Source organism: Diabrotica virgifera, chromosome 1, assembly GCF_917563875.1.
Source record: "Diabrotica virgifera virgifera chromosome 1, PGI_DIABVI_V3a".
NCBI lineage: Eukaryota > Metazoa > Arthropoda > Insecta > Coleoptera > Chrysomelidae > Diabrotica > Diabrotica virgifera.
Genome location: NC_065443.1, coordinates 63,610,357 through 63,632,650, shown reverse-complemented (window position 1 = coordinate 63,632,650; position 22,294 = coordinate 63,610,357). Strand labels below are relative to the sequence as shown.

The window sequence follows — 22,294 nt, the reverse complement described above, 5'->3', positions numbered from 1 at the left end:
TTTCAAGAATATGAATCTGATTAAAATATCTAAAGAAATCAAAACAATAGTTAACCTAATAATCAATAGCAATATCAATAATCAATATCAATAATAAGGTAATATCTAGAACTTGACCGGTATTGTTTCCTTAAATTATCCTAAAATTGTCAAAACAGTTAGTGGAGTAGGCCTACAGGGGAAACCACGGTAAAAAAACGCGCCGAGTACACTACCTCACAGGTGGTGTGGAAACGTGTGCATATCATGTATAATGTGGCTCTTTGAATCGCGATATCTCAGGAATGGCAACTCTTAGGAAAAAAATAGCAAGGACTAGTTTTGTAGAGAATTTTAAGATCTACAACTTTGGTTTAAGGTTTTTTTTTTATAAAACTTACCGTTTTCGAAAAAAATCCAAAAAATCTCAAATTTTGACCTTTGACCCCGAATAACTTTTGACGCACACATGGGATCGATGGGGACTTTTTAAACTTTATTTGTTATGGTATACCCTAGCTCTTCACCAAAATTTGGCTCTCCGGCAATTTTTGTTATTTGCCAAGCATTTTGATGTCTAAGTTGACCGGATTATTATTTAAGTACACATTTTCAACAATAGTACCCCGCTTATCAGAATATTAATGACTCTCTTAGTTTGATTGCAGAACTATAATTTTGAGCATTGCTTAAATATGAATCTAATAATAGTTCAGTCGGATTAGATGAGTTACAGGCCTAACTTTGCAAGGCGAGCTACCCCAAATCGGATTATTCTAACCTTTAGAGGGGTCAATAGTAGTTAGCGGCTATCTTGAATTTAACCATTTACCATAACCAAAGAGAACCATTTTTGCTCAATATCTCCGCTTTTTTCAAGTTTTCGACAGAAATGGTACGGACTGAAATTGTTGCAAATGCGATTTGCAACATGGTAATGCAACATTTGTACTATGGTATCGCCCCCGAAGAGACCTAGAGTAAAATTTTGGTCAGATGGTCCATCGATGTGGCAAAAAGAAGCGAAGACTGGAGGCGAACAACATAACAACACACGATAATAATTTACCGGGAGGTCCTTAAGTAGGTGGAATAGAGAGAGAAGATAAGAGAGAGCGCTCAGAGAATGAAAATTTTATAGATACTTTGATGAAGTAAAAACTAATTAGGACAGATGCAGAGTGACAATTTCATAAGAAAGTAGTGGGTTTAAAAGATATTTATTTTCGTTACTGCTGGATAGCCAATTTAAGTCTACTTAAATTTAAATCTAACTAATTTAATATTTACTAAGAAACAAGAAAAGTATGGAATGTTAATTTAAAGATGGGGTTACTAAAAACAAAATGATGACTTTGGATGGTGAAATGATTGTGAAACGTAATAATTTTAAATACCTAGGATTGGCATTACAGAGTAATGGAGTACTGGAAACAGATGGAGATGTATGTATTAGAATTAGGATGGAATGAATGAAGTTGAATAAAGCGAGTGATTTAGTGTATGACAGAAAGAGTCCAATGAAACTGATAGCAAAATTCTATAAAACAGCTATTAACCAGAGGCGATGTGGGACGTGAAAACGAAAGAGAAACAACGAATGCATGTAGCCGAAAGTAGCATGCTTAGATTGATGAGTAGAGTAACAAGAAAGGATAAAATTAAGAATGAGTATAAGTCTAGAGATGGCACCAATTATTGCCAAAATGAGGGAGCATAGGTTAAGATGGTTCGGGCATCTTCAATGTCGAGTCACTAATCACCCAATATCGAGAGTTTCTGAGGAAGATGCTAAGTGTGTGCTCACTACGGAGACCAAAGGATGGTATCCTAGCCTAGAGCATAGTATCCTACTCTTCATATTCGTGAATTCTGGCATTCAAAATAATGCATTTATTTTATATAGCGATCGATAATATAGTTTCAGTTTCGATCGCGAGGTAAAATAAATACATTATTTTAAATGCGAGAATTCACGAATATGAAGAGTAGGGTACTATGCTCTAGGCTAGTATACCAGCCTTTGGTCTCCGTAGTGAGCACATCCTTAGGCAGGACATGTCGATAAAAGGGATTAATATTGATATAACCCAAGATAGAAACTTTTGACGAAGAAATGTAATTAGAGAATAGTGTTACAAACCGGGCAAAATCGTCCGAACCTCGATGGTTGTTTACCACTGTCGCCAGACGGTTCGGCGTCAGATCTAGAAAATTCTTCATTAATCTCGTCTGACCTATTTAATTGTTTACTTCGGCATGTCTTTCTTTCTATTTTGTTCACGAATGATCGAGATGTATTACCTTATGGTCCGTTCATATATTCTTGAGAGCACAAAATTTGCCTCAAAGTCATGAAACGGTAGTAAAAGTAGTAAAATCATAGGCGGAGGTTCCGGAAGTGTTTACTCATTAAAATTAATGGAGATTTACATTTTATCTTCCTTTCAAAAACGTTTATTGATATTCTATTTTGAATAAAATACGGCAGTAATTAGCGTCTCGAATATATGTTCAGCGAATTTTGTGCAGTGCGGGAGTAGATTTTTTCCATATTCCTACGAACATATACGCACATCAGCATCAATTTTTACACCGGTACTGTTGCGTACAGTCAGTAAGTCTGTATATTCACCAAGAGAGAAGACTATTATCCTGAACGTTCACCATGCTCTAGTTTCTCAGAATCCCAGAAACACTGTTCGGAACTTGGAACATAATCGAGAGTTGTGTCGAATCAATAAAGAGAGGAAAAAGCCTATTAAAATTGATGAATTTGTCAAAAAGGGTATTCAAAGGAAAATTCAAGGATTTTTTTTTCAAAAAAGAAATACTTACCCAACTTAAACAAAATTAACAACTTAAACAAGATGTTATAGATGACCCGGATTTGCCTCATATCGGACGAACCAAATTGTGGCAAGTTTTAAAAGAATTAAATTTCTGGTGAGAGAAATCAGATCAAAAATCACTTTTGATCGACCTGGAAGAGATAATATGTTGGATAAGAAATTATCTAAGATTCATACGAAAATTCTGGGATAAAGGAAGGCCAATCTACTATCAGGAAGAAACGTGGAGTATATTCGAAGAGTATTTTGAGCAGATGATTGAACATATAGCACCAAATTCAATTATAGTATTAGATAATCCACCTTATCATTCACGACTACTAGAAAGACTTCTAACGACTGCGTGGAAGGAACAGAATATCCTTGACTGGCTGCGGTATAAGTCTCTGCCTTACGAAGATGGAATGGTTAAAGTAGAACTTAAAAAATTGCCCGGCACCACAGATCTTAGTTCAAGAAATACGTAGTTGACAAAATGGCGAAAAAGCGAAACATCATAGTTCTTAGACTTCCACCCTACCACTGCGAATTAAATCCAATTGAACTCATTTGGGAACAAATGAAAAGTTCTGTGGCTAGAAAAAATACGTTATATAAAATACAAGCTGTACGTGAATTGTTGAGTCTTTTCAACATATTACAGAACAAAACTAGTGAGATGCAGAAGACATGTAATAGAAGAAGAACCAAAAATAATGTAGGATTTATATAACGTAATGACGGTAGAGGCACACACGCTTATTATTAACCTGCAAGACGACTCGGATTCCGAAGATGATTTTGTTTATTTTGAATTTGACTAGTTTTGTAATCGTAAATTGTATAATTCAAAAATAGGTATTAATCATAGACTTATATATTATCATAGACATATTGTCATTCAGAGCGAAGTGATGACACCATCTTTTTTATTTGGCTCAGTGCTGTTTCACTTTTACGGATAGCAAAGCTGCGACGGTAGTCCTCCCTTTCCGTGCCTATACTCATACCTAATGTCATTTTAGTTTCTCGATACAATGTGCTAGAAACAAATAGTACCAAACCATAAACCTGTCTATGAGATCTTGTCAGGAAGCGCGGAGCGTAGACTCATTCTATGTTAATATATACCTACCTCTATGGTAATAATTAAATAAATGTTTCTTTTACAAATTGCAAGTAACTTTTTATTTTTGAATCAAATAAAGAAATTTTATTGAAACAAGTATACAATTTACATTAATATATTATTTATTTAGTTCAAATAAATGTCTTAATCATATCGCACCTTGAAAACCATAGGGCAGTAACTGCAAAAATCATAATATTGAGTTATGAGCATTTGAAGTTTTTGTAAAGTTAATTTTATTTACTGTAATTCCAAAAATTAAGCTGCAGACCTGGTATTTGGCACAATTGTCTTTAATTTTACGTGTTTTTATATGAATTAAAAAGTACGTAAAATTTCCCCCAGGAAATAGGTATTTTAGCACATACGGCCATATGGTTTTAAAAAATATATCAATTTTCGCACATGATACAGTAAAAATTCATATAAAATAACAGTTTTTTTTATTGATTGTACTTATTTATTACAAATTTTTAGTGTTAACACTTAATCAAAGTCTTGCATATTATAATCTGTCGCTTATATATTGTCTGTCGGTTATAATTCGCTTTTCTTTTGGGATAAACTCATCTGCAGTACGACGTTGTATATCAATTTGTTATAGTCTTGTCGCTTATTTCCAGTGTTGCAATCAAATCTCTATGCAGCACTCTATGTTCTGTTGCATTCAAAGGATGTTTCCTCAGTAGATCTTGCTTTCATTTTACGAGCGTGGGTCACATTTTGCACATATTGCCATATAGATCTGGGGTTTTGTTCCAATTTTAGGACCGTAGAGCATCAACTACTGCAGATAATGCCTGATGGTATAAAAAGAAGAATCGATTTTTGACAAAAGCCATAGAGATGTATCTTTCTGGTGCCGAACTTAAAATTTTTTGCAAACGCTGCTATATAGCATTAAAAAATAGATTTTTTTTTCCTATTAGACTGCATTCAAAGGTCATTTCATGAAAAAATTGCAGATATTGCCATATGGTTTTCAAGGTGCGATATATTCTACGACACTGGTTGGTAATTTTTACCCAAAATCGGATTATCAGTTTTACAACTCTATTGTATTCCTTCAGATACAAGGTGGGTTAGTCGAAAACATTTTAAACTGCGAGTTTTAGGTTGGCTTTTGTTATTATATCATATTACTTATCCTCTCTGTATTTCATATTACTTATCTTCTCTAAGGCCGATGCCACATTATGCGTTTTGACCGGATGCGTTTCCGACGCATCCGGTGAAAACGCATAGTGTGACAGATCGGTCCGGTTGCGTTGGAAGCGGATGCGTTCTGAGTCATCGGTACGCGCTTACTACCTGCACCAGACTAAACGCATAGTGTGACAGGTCGGTCCGGTTGCGTTGGAAACCCGCATCCGTTCAAAACGCATAATGTGGCATCGGCCTAATGAGGGTCAAACTTGTAGTGAGCTCTCAAGAAATCGTGAACAGATCATAGATATAAATAGAGACGATTTTGAATGAGTTCTCCATGAGTTATATTTTTTGTAAGTGTTCTAATTTAAAAATAAGTTAGTAAAAACAAGTAAAACTAATAAATAAAGTCAAGTCGTGTAACAATAGAGATTCATTTACCCTGAATAGGAATAAAGGCAAAGAGAATGATGAATCAACTAATAAAGAAATTCCAAGGTGATATTTCTCAGTATTAATTGTATGCTGATTAATGAATGGATATATTCCGTGTCCGTAACATGGTTATAGATAGTAAATAATATTTTGGAAAACTACTGTAGGTAGGTATATTAAAAAATAATAATAGTTTTGAGTATTTACATATTATATAGGGTGAGGCAGATAACTGGCCTATTAGAAATATCTCGACAGCTAAAGGCAACAGAATCATGAAAATTGGAATGAAGGAGTTTTGAAGGATGATCTATTAAATGAAATTATTTTCATCTCTTTGCAACTTCCGGTTATACCGGAAGTTGCTTATAACTTCGTTTTTTTAAATGGGTCACCCTGTATATTTTTACATTTTTGGATTCTCTTCGATGTCTTCTTTCTAAAAATATGAGGTTTTGTAATATTATACAGGGTATTTTAAAAGATAATTACGTTTTTTTATTAATTTCGTAGCAACATTCACACCCTGTAGAATTGTAGTAGTTTGACATCTAAAACTCTACTTACGTTCAAATGATTTTTAATATACTCTACTATTGTTAAGAATCATTAGTATAGCTAAATTTTTAATTTTAGTATACAGGGTTGGTCGAAACTCGGAATGAGTATTTTCTGAGTTTTCTTAAATTTTTGTATTGTTATGTATATTTATAATATTTTCTTATATTTTTGCCACACCCTGTATTTTTGTATTGTAATGAATTGATATTTTATGGTACTTTTTTAATTCTTAAGCATTCCCTATACCTAACTGCTTTAATTTGTGAGTTATTGGTGATTCAAGCTAAACAATAATTGCAACAGAAAATACGTAAAATTTTATTAGGTTGGCCGTGAAAATACTCAATCCCAAATAATTTTTGAGAAATAAATACATATTAATCCAGACTGGTCCTTAAAATTACCAATAATGGTTTAGCTATCAAAATACCTACGTAGTTAAGATTGTTGGTGCGATTAACAATTAAGCACAAATTAAAGCAGTTAGGTATAGGGAATGCTTAAGAAATAAAAAAGTACCATAAAATATCATTTCATTACAATACTAAAATACAGGGTGTTCCATTTAAGAAAACTCAGAAAATACTCATTCCGAGTTTCGACCAACCCTGTATACTAAAATTAAAAATTTAGCTATACTAATGATTCTTAATAGTAGAGTATATTAAAAATTATTTGAACTTAAGTAGAGTTTTAGATGTCAAACTACTACAATTCTACAGGGTGTTAATTTTGCTACGAAATTAATAAAAAAACTTAATTATCTTTTAAAATACCCTGTATAATATTACAAAATCTCATATTTTAAGAAAGAAGACATAGAAGAGAATCCAAATATGTGAAAATATACAGGGTGTCCGATTAAAAAAAACGAAGTTATAAGCAACTTCCGGTATATAGATCATCCTTCAAAACTCCTTTATTCCAATTTTCATGATTCTGTTGCCTTTAGTTCTCGAGATATTTCTAATAGGCCCTTTATTTGCCTCACCCTGTATATATGCGTGAATACAACATGCTAAGTATTTAGATTCAATCATTGACTATTTAATTTTAAAACAAAACAAGAGTAAATAACTCCGTATTAAAAAAATAAAGATAAAATAGATCTCAGGCAAGGCTATGTAATGTTGCCAGCATTATTCAATGTCTATTTAGCCCTTGAAAATAAAACAATTATATTAAAATGAATGGTCACCCTATTGTCAATATTCGACATGAAGATGGCATCGACTTTATTGCAGAAAATATCAACGGCCTCTAGAGATTTCTATCTAAAGTAATAGAAGCAAACCAAGAATTTGGTTTGTCACTATACAAAGAACACCAAATTTATAATAATTGCAAAGAAACACGTAACCAATATTAACTACGTAAAAAATAAACAAATACAAATCGTACAAAATTACCAAATATTAACGGGCCAATAAATACACACCAGAAATCAGAATAACCAGAAAAATCAATTTAACAACATTGTGTTGTGTAGTCGAAATCCTAGTTGTTACAAGCAGTTAGAGGTACAATTAATTGTACCTCTAACTTCGAACATTGTAGTAGAGTAGCCGCATTTAGATTTTAATCTGTTTGTCCTTTGTCCAGTGTGTATGTTATTATGTTACTTTTATCATTAATTTTAAACAAATATCTACGACGTTCCGGATTCCGGGATATCTTCCTGTCGACAAATGCCCCTAATTGGGCAAGATTTAATAAATACAGTGGAACCCCGATAAGTCGGCATCCGATAACCTGTAAGTCCGGCTAACCCGGACCGATTTTCATCAGACAAAACAAACATTTTTTCACTATGACTAAGTTTTTTACCAAGAAATAAACAATACTGTATACAACTGTATGTAATTTAGATGTACTGTGCATCTGTATTTCATGTTTTTGCAATTATAATGTGTATTTGTTTATTATTTATATGTATTTTATTAATTTTTACCATATTCTCCGGATAACCCGGATTTTCGATAACCCGGATCGGCCGCGGTACCGATTAATCCGACTTATCAAGGTTTCGCTGTAACAGTGTTCGATGTGTGCCTTTTATTTCTCTAAAATTATAAAAAACGCTGAGGCTCGTCAACTTTTAAATTTAAATGTGCGTTTTTTAAACAATGTACGCGTAGTCCATTATCTTTATTTTTAATGGAACATCCTGTACATTTCTATGTTTTTTAAAGCTCCTGAACAACCTCATCTCAACGAACTACTCGTATATAAAGGCGGGTTGACACGATGCAAGTGTACTTGGTCCAAGTGTACTTGGACGTTGCGCGCGCATCTCTTGGAAATTACTTTGATCGTGTCACCTATTCGTCCAAGTACACAGGTATCAACAGGTTCTATCCAAGTTGACTAGGGCTCTGGTCAACTTTCTTGGATCCAAGTAGTGTCAAAGTGTAAAATTAAAATGGCGTCGTTGGCGGAAAATCGATTTGTACTTAAATACAAAAAGAAAATGGTCTGGAAGGGAGAGAGTTAGATTCATGGAGCTATACGAAGCTGTGGAGGCATTATGTAATGTCCGGATAAAGGAATATAAAAATGTGGAACTTCATTTTTAGAAACAATTTAATTAAATTTGAAGATAATACACGAATTTTTATATTTTTGACAATTACCAGAATAGGTCTGGATCCCGCGTATGAAAAAAAGTTGATTAATACCAAGCTGAAAATTTTTTAATAGCTTAAGGGTAACTAGTCGGACAAACTTTGATATATGGGAACACTGGAACAAGGGCAGTTTTAATTGTGGAACAGATTAAAAATTTGGAACGGTCAGACCACGAAAACGGCACATGTATTTTGTCCTACAGAACAGACTTAAACTCTCCGAACAGAGATTAAACTCTCATACAAAAATCAGACAGCTATGTATCACCAAATGGGCGTTTTAATGAGTGGAACATGTAGAATATGTCAAATGACAGGAATTATGACAGGTGATAAATAGCAGTCTGATTTTTGCATGAGAGTTTAATCTCTGTTCGGAGAGTTTAAGTCTATTCTGTCGGACAAAATAAATGTGCCGTTTTCGTGGTCTGACCGTTCCAGATTTTTAACCTATTCCACAATTAAAACTGTCCCTGTTCCAGTGTTCCCATATATCAAAGTTTATCCGACTAGACACCCTTAAGCTATTAACAAATTTTCAGCTTACTATTAATCAACTTTTTTTTCATACGCGGGATCCAGACCTAGAACGGAATATCATACAATGATATTTACTAACTACATTTTTTGTTTTAAAATCGATTTGCTGTAAATTACGCAAAAACTATGACATCTATATAGGTGGTATACGACATCCTTATACCATTCAAATGAGGAAACTTTTGTTTAATATTAACATTGATTAATATACATGGTGTTCCACTTAAAATAAGCCTTCTACTACCTACACATTGAATAATCCAATATTAAAACTGTAAATTTTGAACACCCTGTAAAGATGTGTTTAACAGTGAATTATGGAATACATTCAAGAAATATTCAACTATTTAAATGTAAGAGTAAATTTGTTAGAATTATTTAGATAAGTTGTGAATAAGTCTTTTGAAAAGCCGGTAACTGCCTTTTTATCGAGAATGAGATTTTTATATTTCGATATAGACCAGAGCATTTTAAATCTGTTTATATACTTTAGATAGTCCATTGAAATGTTACATTTAGGGTTGCATTTCTTAGAGGAGTCAATTTTATTGTTTTAATGTGTACTGGGGTTCAGTAGAAGCTTAAGTTCAAGTTTTTGGGGTCGCCGCCCTTCTCCCCCGGCAGCCATCTTGGAAAAAGTGATACAAAGGGCTTTCGCGCTGTATCTCCTAAACTAGCAACCATACAGAAACTTTAATAAGACATAAAATGTAGCAAATTAAATTTTATACAATTTTATCTCTATTACTTTTTATCGTCAAGTGGCCAACAAAAAAGTTATAAACAAAAATAAGAAAAAAAAATACCGTCATATCGATTTTATAGAGGATTTTTCAACGAACAATTTTCACTATAACGTTATTTAATTTTATTTATTTATCTAGGTTTTACAGCGCTCCAAACTTGACCATATTCTCGAATGCTCATAGGAATACAATAAAAACAAAACCTAGGGCTTACTTTCCTATCTATATATTTATTTATTATGATTTTAACATTCCTATGTTATTATTAAGCTATTTTTGACCCTTTTCCCGGCCACCTATGAGGTAGAGTCTGGAGGCGCGTTTTTTGTGTGGTATCCCCAATATGCCTAATCCACGGACAATTTCTATACAAAACAATATTATTTATTATTATATGTTGAAAAGATCTATCACAGTGATTATTTTTTTATTTGTTTCGATGGTCTAGGCTGCGAGTCAAGATCTGAATCAGTATCCGAGGTGAATTATTGTAGTATAATGAGAGTTAGAGTTGGCGTCGTTGTTGGTAATTCATCTACCAATTTATTTTCTTCAATAATTAATGTTGACATGTCTACCCTGCCCATCCAGCTTACTCTCAGCAATCTTCGATAGCACCATAATTCAAAGGATTCAACCATCTTAAGCATTCTTCCTGTTAAGGTCCATGACTCAACTCCGTAGAGAAGAACGGAAAACACGTAACACTTTAAAGTTCTTGTCCTAAGACTCAAATGTATGTCATGACCGCATAGAATTTTCTTGTAACGGAAAAAGTATCCATTGCATCTGCTAAAGATGAATTTCATATGCTCGGGGGTACTAGAGGCTTGGAAGTTTGGATTGGTATCAAAAATTTTCCATGCTTTTTCCAGCCCCAATTTTCTGGATCACAATGTTTACCGAGCCATGACTGAATCTGGTGATACACTTGGAGTCTGTGGAAACGGGCTGTATCTTGTGTTATTGGAAGTGAAAAGAGATTAAATGCATTTTTTGTCACTGTTTTAGCGAATCGTGTGTATCTCAGGGTTTCAAGAGAATCATCTTTATTTCCGCCATTTATACACTCAACGAAAAATGTACGTAATATCAATAAAAATGTTAATTCAGACAACAAACGCAATACTTAAAATTTGTCCAATTCTTGGTTTTATTGGGACAACAAAACGATGTTCATCAATTCATTATTTTCGTTCGTTGAGCCAATGTATTACGTTTATTGAATGGATGAACATTCATTATGTATACCATAATATCACTTTATTGGTATTACGAACTCTGTTCACTGAGTCAACGAACACTATTTATTGATATTACGAACTCTGTTCATTGAGTCAACGGACACTATTTATTGAAACAACAACGTCGTTAATTGACCGACGAAGACTATTCGTTGTGTCAATAACAGTGTTATTTCTCCTAACGTATTTCGTTTATTTCTACAATTATTTCCGTTTATTGTTACAATTAATTCCGTTCATTCCCACAATAAATACAGTTTTTCTTACAAGCAATTCTATTCATTCTTAAAATCAGTTTCGTTCATTCCTACTATGAACGTATTTTATATTAATAATTACTGAATGCAATAGCCCAATGTATGATATTAATTGATTAATAATAATTTTTTAAATCCCCCTTTTTTGTCCTTAACCTAAAGGACTTTACACTGTGTGATTTTTCATATGATTTCACTTATACAGTGTACTGGAATAAGTGTTACACTCCACCCACCCCCTTATTAACTTATTTATTTTTAGCACATAAACAAAACGCTCGGACAGGTCGATTTTTAAAATAATTAAAGTATATTATAACAGCAATGTTTCGAACTTTACACGATCCCTCTTCAGGTGACAGGCGCGGCGTAACTTTGATTTTTTTTAATGGGAAAGTACGTCATGTGACAGCTTATTTAAAAGCGTTTAAAATAGTGATTCCAAAAATGTATAACACTTTAATCCCTTTTGAGAGCGCAGGTGCAAAATTTCGATCGAATTCTTTTTAATCGCATTCATTTTCTTTGGAATTCTGAGAAAACTAATAAGTATTTTTGAAAAATTTAAACGCAGAATAAAATATTACATTATTACCGAGGGCAGAAAGTCCCTTAGAATAAACAAAAAGTTTCTGTTGAATGGTATGCCTATTTGAAATTAATAATCATACTAAATTTTTTCTTTTCCACCCCTGTGACTTATTAAAATAATCATTATAGAGGTTCTCAGGGACTTCAGACCTTCGATAATACTGTAATATTTTATTTTGCATTTAAATTTTCAAAAATAATAATTAGTTTTCTCAGGATTCGAAAAAAATTAATACATTTAAAAAGAATTCGACCGAAATTTCACGATAATAGACACACAAAAACTTCCTTCTACTACGGACTACACTTGAAAACGAAATGCAACAATTATTATTCGGCACTTCGGTAACACAGAGAAGCTAGGGGTATCACTATAAGGAAAAGCCGTTAACTTTCAAATGTTCAAGCAAAACATTTATTGTCTCAACAACTACGATTATTGTCACAATAAACGCATTTATTGTGAGTATTAAATGCAGTAGTAGATTGATTAATGCATTCGTTGTCACAACAATCAATTTACATATATTCAATAATCATATATTACTCTATATTAACAACATTTGTACATTGTTTTAATGAAATCTGTACGTTCAGTGGCGTAGCTAGGGTGGGGCGGGGGGGGGGGGCGGTCCGCCCCGGGTGTCACCCCTTCAGGGGTGACACCCGAGAGACCCGATCACAAAAGAATAAATCATTAATTTGTGACTTTACTCACGTATCAATCTAAAGTTCGATATTATTTTGTGAACACACGAAACCACAGTATAAATAGGGACACTAGAACTGCTCTGAGAAAAATTGGAAGTAAAATCGTAAAAAGAAGTAAAGAAGTAAGAAGTAAAAAAGGCGCATGGCGACCGCGCAAGGTTCCCAGTCGCTAGACCGCTAGAGTACCACTCTCGCATTGCTACGTACCGGTTAACTTCCGGTAGTACTTCTTGAGATCAAAGTGCCTCCATAGAAGAAATTTTACTGTTCCTCTTTATACTGTTCCTCTTTATACTGTGACGAAACCGAGAGAAGTCGAGGTGTAAGAAGCATTTCTTGGATTTTTTTCCGTTAAATGGAAAAAAGCAGTTAATCTAAGTAACGAAATTCTCAAGAAGCTTGAAATTGATGGTGTAGAAATATTATGAAATACCGTTCACAGGGATACGATAATGCATCTGTTATGAGCGGCGTACATGGAGGAATACAAGCTATTATTAAAGCAAAAATCAAAAAGGCCATTTTCCTCGGATCTATTGATCATTTAATTAATTTATGTGGCCAGCACTCTTTTGCACAAAACACATCTTGTATAAAATTTTCCAGAACTGAAGAAGCAATTTTTAAGTTTTTTATGTGTTTCCATTAGCTGCTAGGAAGTGCTTATTAAACACAGCAAAACATCTGTTAAGCGACTTTCCACAACGCGTTGGAGTTCTCAGTCACTGCGCACTATGCTGGCTGCAGTTAAAGTATTGGCAGAACATTTTTATAGTGTTGTTCCTTCAATTTACAAAGTCTCTCATCAACAAGAAAATTTATACACCAGAGGTGTCACACATAACCTTATGCCCGCTTTGTATAATTAAAGGCATTGATCAATCAGCGACCAAAATAGGGGTACTTCGTCTTTATATTGAAGAAAAACATAATCATATTATAAAATAAAGTAATACATATATTTTGCAACGACAAAATATGAAGACGACGACATTTCTACCTAAAAACTCTACACTTCGAGCCGAACTTCAAAAAGATAATATTATGTTGAAATGTTTTGACATTCAATGTTGAACTCGAAACCAGATCAGTCCATCCATATGGCTTTTTTGTTCGAGGCTGTGCAGACACACATTTTACTTTTCCACGAACAGTAAACAGTTGAAATTAGCTGTTTCAACATTTTGTGACTTTTACCATGAAGAGGTATCAGAAGAAGACCTCCTGCTAGAAATACCAAGGCTTAGAAGACTTTTACAAGCGGCCAATATTACAGTATCTAAATGGTTAGCTGTAGACTTTTTAAAATTCATGGTGGAATGCGATTTTATGGAATCTCTCCCAAACTTGGTCGCCTTAAACTTGTTTATGACCATTTTTGCATCGGTTGCTTCATGTGAGAGAAGTTTTGGGAAGCTAAAATCAATCAAGAATTACTTGCGAGAAACAATGACGTCAACAAGGCTTAATAACCTCGGTTTATTAACTATCGAACGGAGCAATTAATGTTAGGAGAATGGAGCGGTCAATGTTAGGAATAACAATGCGAGACAAAATCAAAAACGAAGAAATTAGCAGAAGAACAAAGGTGACTAACGTCATCGAAAGGATAGCCAGGTTGAAGTGGAGATGGGCAGGACACATAGCCAGAACGACAGATGGGCGATGGACGAAGAGGTTACTGGAATGGAGGTCAGGAGAAGACAAGAGAAGCGTCGGTCGACCGCCTACAAGATGGACTGACGACTTAAGAAAGCTAAAAAAACTGGATCAGAGCGGCGCAGGATAGATGGAGATGGAAACGAGGGGAGGAGGCCTATGTTCAGCAGTGGACTATTGAGGCTGGATGATGATGATGATTAACTATCGAACATGAAGCAACACAAAACATAAATATAGAAAATGTGATTTCAGAACTTTTCGCTAGTAAAGCTAAAAAATATTTTAATTCATTCACATAGTGTAAAACAAAAAAGTAAATAAACTATTATATAGAACTGCCGGGAACTAGAGAGTGGTAGCTCGAGATAGGGAGACATGCAGAAACTTAAGAGGCCTATGTTCAGCAGTGGACGATAGCGGTTAGACGACGACGATGATATACTATTTACTGCAGTTTCGTTAACTATAATTCTTAATTTTTTCATTATTCAAAACATACGGTTATCGGATTTTTAGGATTTGGGGTGACACCATCGATTACCGCCCCGGGTGTCACCCACCCTAGCTACGCCACTGTGTACGTTGTCACGATAAACCAAGGTAATTGCTTGTCATCTACGAAATCAAGAACGTGAGTTGCTGACAGAATTAACAGTATTTATTAAACATAAGAAACTAACTTATTGGCTGAATAAATTGAGTGTTATTGATTAATGTACTCTAGTTATTCTCACAATTATTATTCAATAATTGTGACAATAACCAAATACATCCGTCAATGTCTAAAAGTTCCTTGAAACAACAAATTAAATTGTTGTGACAACGAAATACTATTCAGTAATCACTGTTAATCAATATTACGAACTAAATTTTTTTGAGTGTAATCCATCTTTATATAAAGAGACGAAAAACGTTCACCGATGACAGTGAGTAAAGATGGCTCGACTTTCCCACTGACAAATAATTTTCCCTAGATGTTTCTTACAAATAAAATAACCACCACACATGATGCGCTCTTACAAAAAACACAAAATGCTTATCTAATTACAAAAATATAAATTTTACCCATGACACTCTCAATAGTATTATCTATAAAACTCAAAATACTTTTCACAATTTTTAATACGACTGCACGTGGAAAAATAGGAAACACTGTAAGAATAAGTTAAGAAGAGGGGACCGACTGCTGTACCACCTTGGATAAATTATAATAATAAAGTAATAGCAGGCAGATATTCAGTCCGGTAAGGAAGAAAAATGACGTAACTGCAAATTTTTTCAATTCCTCTTTATTGCGCAATTGACTTCTAAAATACTATGTAAAGATGAGACAAAACGGCCGAACTGTAAAAATGTGCTGAGCCACTTTGGGCTAGGTACGTAGTTACTGAAATACGCGCTATGTTAGACATTGTTTCATATGCATAATGACGCAACTGTAGATAGGGTTGAAAATGGGCGATTAAATTAAGATAATGAAATTCGAACCAATATCGATGAAAATAAAAGCCATCGTTGTCAAAAAACAAACGCCATACCGATGCTCCTGGAGGATTACTCTTGATTTAATCCCTATTTTAAATATTTAAAAATCGTTTTTTATTCTGAAGAATTTTGCATTTTGCGGTTGCGTCATTCTTCTTCTGGACCGGCGAATTTGTCCTCAAACAACTTATTGTGCCTTTTCTATATGCGCTTAGGCTTCTAAGTTTTATAGTGGGAAGAAAGGTCAAAACTAGATTAATAATCAGAGGTATATTAAAGTCATAATAAATTGTATGAATAAAAAATATTAAGATAGAAAAGTAAGCCTAACGTTTTGTTTTTATTGTATCCTTATGAGCATTCGAGAATCTTGTCAAGTTTGGAGCGCTGTAAAACCTAGATAAATAAATAGAATTAAACACCTTTATAGTGGAAATTTTTCACTGAAAACCCCTCTACAAAATTGCTATAATGTTATATTATTGTAAAATGAACTGAAAAAAGTTATAACATCCAAAAGGAAACTCGTTAAAAAATTTTTACTTATTTTTGTTTATATCTTTTTTGTTGGTCACTTGACGATCAAAAGTAACAAAAACAAAATTGTAGAAAATTTAATTTGCTACATTTTATGTTTTTATTAGATTTTTCGTAGGGTTGGTAGTTTATGAGATATAGCGCGAAACTCCTTTGCACCCCTTTTCGAAGATGGCGGCCGGGGGACAAGAGTGGCGACCCCAAAAAGTTGAACTTAAGCTTCTACTAATCACCTCTATACATTAAAAAAATAAAATTGACTCCTTTAACAAATGCAAGGTATGGCCAAAAAATGTAACATTTCAATGGACTAAGAGTGGTATAAATATTTTAAGGTGATACAGTAGCGATCAACAGGTAGCAAAAACGCGTTCCAAGATTGCGGCTGTAATTTTGAATATTTTTTCGAGATATTTGGCACACGTATTCGTAATATACTAAAGAATGGCGGTACAGCGCCTAATTTGAAAAATATATTAATATGTGGAAATTACTCTGTAATTAAAGACAATTTAAAAAAACGAGCCTGTACCGCCATTAAGAAGAACAAAAATACACTTTCTTCAAATAAACTTTTTTATCCGATGCCTAGATTTTGTGTCATTTTGGAACTACTAATGAAATAAAAAATTTTAGTAGTTCCAAAATGACACAAAATCTAGGCATCGGATAAAAAAGTTTATTTGAAGAAAGTGTATTTTTTTTTCTTAATGGCGGTACAGGCTCGTTTTTTTAATATTGTATTTAATTACAGATTAATTTCCACATATTAATATATTTTTCAAATTGGGCTCTGTACCGCCATTCTTTATTATATTACGAATACCTGTGCCAAATATCTCGAAAAATCTTCAAAATTACAGCAGCAATCTTGGAACGCGTTTTCGCTACCTGTTGATCGCTACTGTTTCCTCTTAATGTACGACTGGTATATTATTTGACAAATAATGACATGATTTCAAAGTCAGTTAAATACGATATATTTCCCTAGGGCGTTATTTTTCAAAATAACACCTTAGGGTATTAAATTGAAATAACTAGTTAAATACTGTCAAGTTGACAAATAACAACCTAAGTAAAACTATGGTTACCACAATTACGTTACGACTATTGCTGGTAAATGTACTTATTTGAAAACTAATTCTTAGACTCTACATATCTAATAGACTCTACATAATATAGTTTGTTGAGATCAGGTTGTTAAGGTGCTTTTAAAAACATAAAAATATACAGGGTGTTTTATTAAAATTAAAGATAACGGACTATGGTAAACTTGCGTAAATCGATCTGTATATTTAAAGTTAATAATTAAAAAGCTTCATTTTAATTTAAAAGTTGAGGGGTCCCAGCGATTTTTAAAATGAAAACACGCAAAAAATTTCATTCCAAAAGCGATTTCCACACCACAGCTCAAAAATTCTTATAAATGTTAGGACATACAGTATGGTGCAAATGAAAGGAATAAATTTGTTATTTCGTAAACCGGCGACGACAAAAAAAACCCAAAGTAGGTCGATTTTTATTTTTAAATTATGATATTTTCGCATATATGTCATACTGCTGACGTCATCCATCTGGGCATGATGGCATAATCCATGATTCAATTCTCTATTCAGTAATATACACATTTACATAATTATTTGTACAGGATGTCCCAAAAAAAAATTTTAAATAAATTATTTGACAAAAAAAAAGAAGAATATCTATATGTAATTTATTTAATTAAAAATACATTTTACTGTTGCCCAAAAACAGGAAAAAATGTTTATTCCACAAATAAACATTGCTTTTCGATTAAATTCAATGTCCAAGACAGCTCTCGTCAGCCACCTGTTTCTTGGAAGTTTGAAAATTTAATTTAAGCGAAAAGCAAGGTTTATTTATGAAAAAACATTTTTTTTTATTTCTTACAGCAATAAAATGTATTTTGAGTTAAATAAATTACATACAATCTTCTTTTTTTTGTCAAGAAATTTAATTAAAAAAAATTTTTTTTGACACCTTGTATAAATAATTATGTAGGTAAATGGTTATATTACTGAATAGATAATTAAATAACCTATCAAATGAGCTAGCACACGACCCCTATTCTCTTTTAAAAAAATCATCGATTACGTCATCACGCCCAGATGAATGACGTCACTAGTATGAAATATATGTCAAAATATCATAATTTAAAAATAAAAATCGACGTTTTTCGGAATTTTTCCTTAAAGTCACCGACTTACGAAATATCAAATTTATTCCTTTCATTCGTACCATACTGTATGTATAAGGTAAACTGCACAGTGTATACTTACGCCGTTTGGCCCTTAAGCTGTTTTGTCAAACACTCAAAAAGACATTATACATTGATTTTTTTCTTTTCTAATAAAAACACATAACATTAAATCGCACTGTCATTGTGGGATACACTGTATACAGGGTGTTTCAAAAAAGATAACACCTCTCTAGGATAGGCAAAAAACTAAAAAATAATTGGGGTTTGCTTAGTAAAAAATTTTGTATCGCCATCCGTTTTAAAGATACAGGTCGTTGAAGAAAAAAGATTTACACATTTTTTACGATTTTGCAATTTTACGAAACTACTAGCAACACTGTCTTAAGAGGTAGTTATTGTTCATTTTTGACGTACAATAATTAAGAATTTTATAAAATAAAAATGTATACCATTTTTATTCAGTTGCAATGCGAAGGCAAAACAATCTTACTTTTCAATTAGAATACGGAGCGCAGTTCAGTCCTCTGAATCGCGATTTTCGGCTCTTATTGGAGCCTCATCGGAGAGAACGTAGGCACAGGCACTGTTCTCCATATCCTAAATGACCAGCACCGAGAGTCTTTCCCACCCATTGCAACCGAAGTGAAGGTATTAGGTGAGTAGCGTCATCTGGCAATTGAAAGATGAAGTAGTTTTCAATCCTAATAGCAAAATTATTTTTTTATTTTTCAATATTATTAATTTTGCTATTAGGATTGAAAACTACTTAATCTTTCAATTGCCAGATGACGCTAGTCACCTAATAGCTTCACTTCGGTTGCAATGGGTGGGAAAGACTCTCGGTGCTGGTCATTTAGGATATGGAGAACAGTGCCTACGTTCTCTCCGATGATGCTCCAATAAGAGCCGAAAATCGCGATTCAGAGAACTGGACTGCGCTCCGTATTCTAATTGAAAAGTAAGATTGTTTTGCCTTCGCATTGCAACTGAATAAAAATGGTATACATTTTTATTTTATAGTCGTATTACTCCGTAGAGTAACCAGGTGCATTTTCCGTTGGAACTTTACCAAGCTGCAGACGGGGGATGTGAATTGCATAATGTATAATTCCTTCCCTTTGTCTTCACTGCAGCATCCATGTGCTTACAAACTGTAGAAGCCTTGGAGGTGTCACCAGGAAAGTGTACCAATAAGTTTTCAATTTAAAAATCTTTTAGTAATGTTTTTAATATTTTCAATACTATTAATTTTGCTATTAGGATTGAAAACTACTTCATCTTAAGAATTTTATATTCATCATTGGCGCGCATACGGGTAATTGTCTGATGTTTTTAAAGAAAAAAAAATATTACGCAACTGAGATATTTTAAATTAAAAATCATTTTTGAAATCCTCGTTCAATTTGTGACAAAAAATCTATCTCAATTTTTTATCATACGATGCCTTTTTATGCAAAAAATAAAACATCTTAACCCTTACAAATTATTCGAAATAAGTTTCTATCCATTCATGTAACAGAAACTTAAATAATAATTTCTCAAATACTTTGGAAGCGTCCCGATATTATATTTTCTTGCATGAAAACAGCGCCTCGGATTAAAAAAAAAGGAAAGACAGATTTTCTGTCACAAATTGAACGAGGAATTCAAAAATTATTTTAATTTGAAATATCTCAGTGGTGTATTATTTTTTTTATTTAAAAAATTCAGACCATTACACGTATGCGCGCCAATGATGAATATAAAATTCTTAATTATGTATATTTAAAAAATGCACAATAACTACTTCTAAAACCCACCAAATTTCATTACAATGTTGCCAGTAGTTTCGGCAAAATCGTAAAAAAATTGTAATTTTTTTTTTTCTCTAATATTAATTCTACCTGTCTTGAAAAACGGATGGCGTTACAAAAATTTTTTACTAAGTAAACCCCAATTATTTTTCAATTTTTTTATCTATCCTAGAGACATTGTTACCTTTTCTTGAAAGACCCTGTATGTATATAGAAATATTTTAAAAAGTGTACATCTAATAAAAAATGTGTAAAAATGTGTGTATACAAAGAAAAGTGAAATATCTTCAATATAACAAGTAATACTTTTTACACTAAATAGATATAAACTTAATGAAAATATTTATTTTTATTACCTATTTTTTTTGGATTTCTTTATGGAATGTAATTATGCGGGTAAGATAGATACATATTTAGACTAAAAATAATGAAACTATCTTTTGTGGCATATTACTGAATACTTGTACCTTCATGAGAATAAACCACAATAAATTGTAATAAAAATACTCTTTTTTGTTTTATTTCGACGTTTCCATTTTCAATCGGGAAATCGTCTTAAAAAATTCCGAAATAAAATTTGAAAACAATTTCTCGTTTGGAAATCTAAACGTCAGAATAAAACAAAAAATCTAATTTTAATTAAAATTCATTGTGGTTTATTCCCATGTAAAAATATTAAGTCAAAAATAATAAATGATTGATTCATTTATATACCTAGGTATTAACATATTGATTAAAACTAATAATTAATTCATTTATTTAAGTGTAATAATATCAACAAGTGTTCTTATTTTGGGTACATTTTATTTTAGAAAAACAAGGTATATTAATGTATTTTTAAATTTGCTTACCCCCTTTATAACTGGAATCAGAAATCGAGTAAGTTAAATCACAGAATTCAACATCAATGGGTGGTTTTTTAGCGATTGTATTTAACTGAGTTAAAGGTTTAAATTTCGGCAACATAACCTCCATTGCACTACCACTGGCTTCACTCATGTTTGTCAATTAAACTACTGCCGTTTTGACTCGAACACGCAACTCAACAATAAATCCTATGGTTCTGGGAAACCGAACTGATTTGCTGCAATCGACCAACTAAATAGTTTTTTAGTTCGCGCGGAGGCAGTTTATAAATCAACTGGCAAGCTGTAAGGAACGTTTCAGAACTACGTATAGAGCAGAAGGTCGATAAATGCCGCGTGCTATCCGTTGGTAATGGAAGCCCATTCGTTTCGACGGTTTTTTGACTAACAAGTGATAGTTGAAGTTCTCTGCCAAAGGTAACGTAACGTCTTCTTTCGCGTTACCACCACTCAGGTAGTTTACCTGCCGGTGGTATTACGGTATTACTTTCGCTGATAGATAATAATAGTAGTAAAAGCAAGGCGTTGATTTATTTTACAAATGAGCGGAAAAAAGGGTATCTATTCTATATTCCAGGGGTGGCCAAGCTCATTGATAGTCCAAGCCATTTTTAAAATGTGAAATTTTTCGCGAGCCACAATTAAACAGTTATCTAAAAGTCAGTGGCGACGCGTGACTTTTTCTAAAGTGTTACCAAACCAGATGTAAAAAAAATCTTATTTAAAAAAAAATTATTTTGAACCTTCCAAATATAAGTTTTTGTTTTCAATCCTGTGGGATAAAATTAAACAAATCACTATTCCCAAATTATATGTATGTAATTATGTATATGTAACAGGTATAACAATAAATAATAAACAAACTAAACATACACTGTGTGTCAGCCAAATGGAATAAATTCAATAGTTCAAATACTAATTGTTTTTTTG

The 22,294-nt window shown here is 32.9% G+C and overlaps 1 protein-coding gene across 1 annotated transcript in view; it reads right to left on the bottom strand.

Annotated features, from left to right (window-relative positions):
• Positions 1-21,770, bottom strand: part of LOC114334616 (ATP-binding cassette subfamily G member 4-like) — a 293,193-nt gene extending 271,423 nt beyond the window's left edge. The window contains exon 1 of the mRNA XM_028284693.2: positions 21,350-21,770. Coding sequence (XP_028140494.2) covers positions 21,350-21,497 — 148 coding nt within the window. The 5' untranslated portion in view covers positions 21,498-21,770. The remainder of the gene's footprint in view (positions 1-21,349) is intronic.
• Positions 21,771-22,294: the final 524 nt, after the last annotated feature.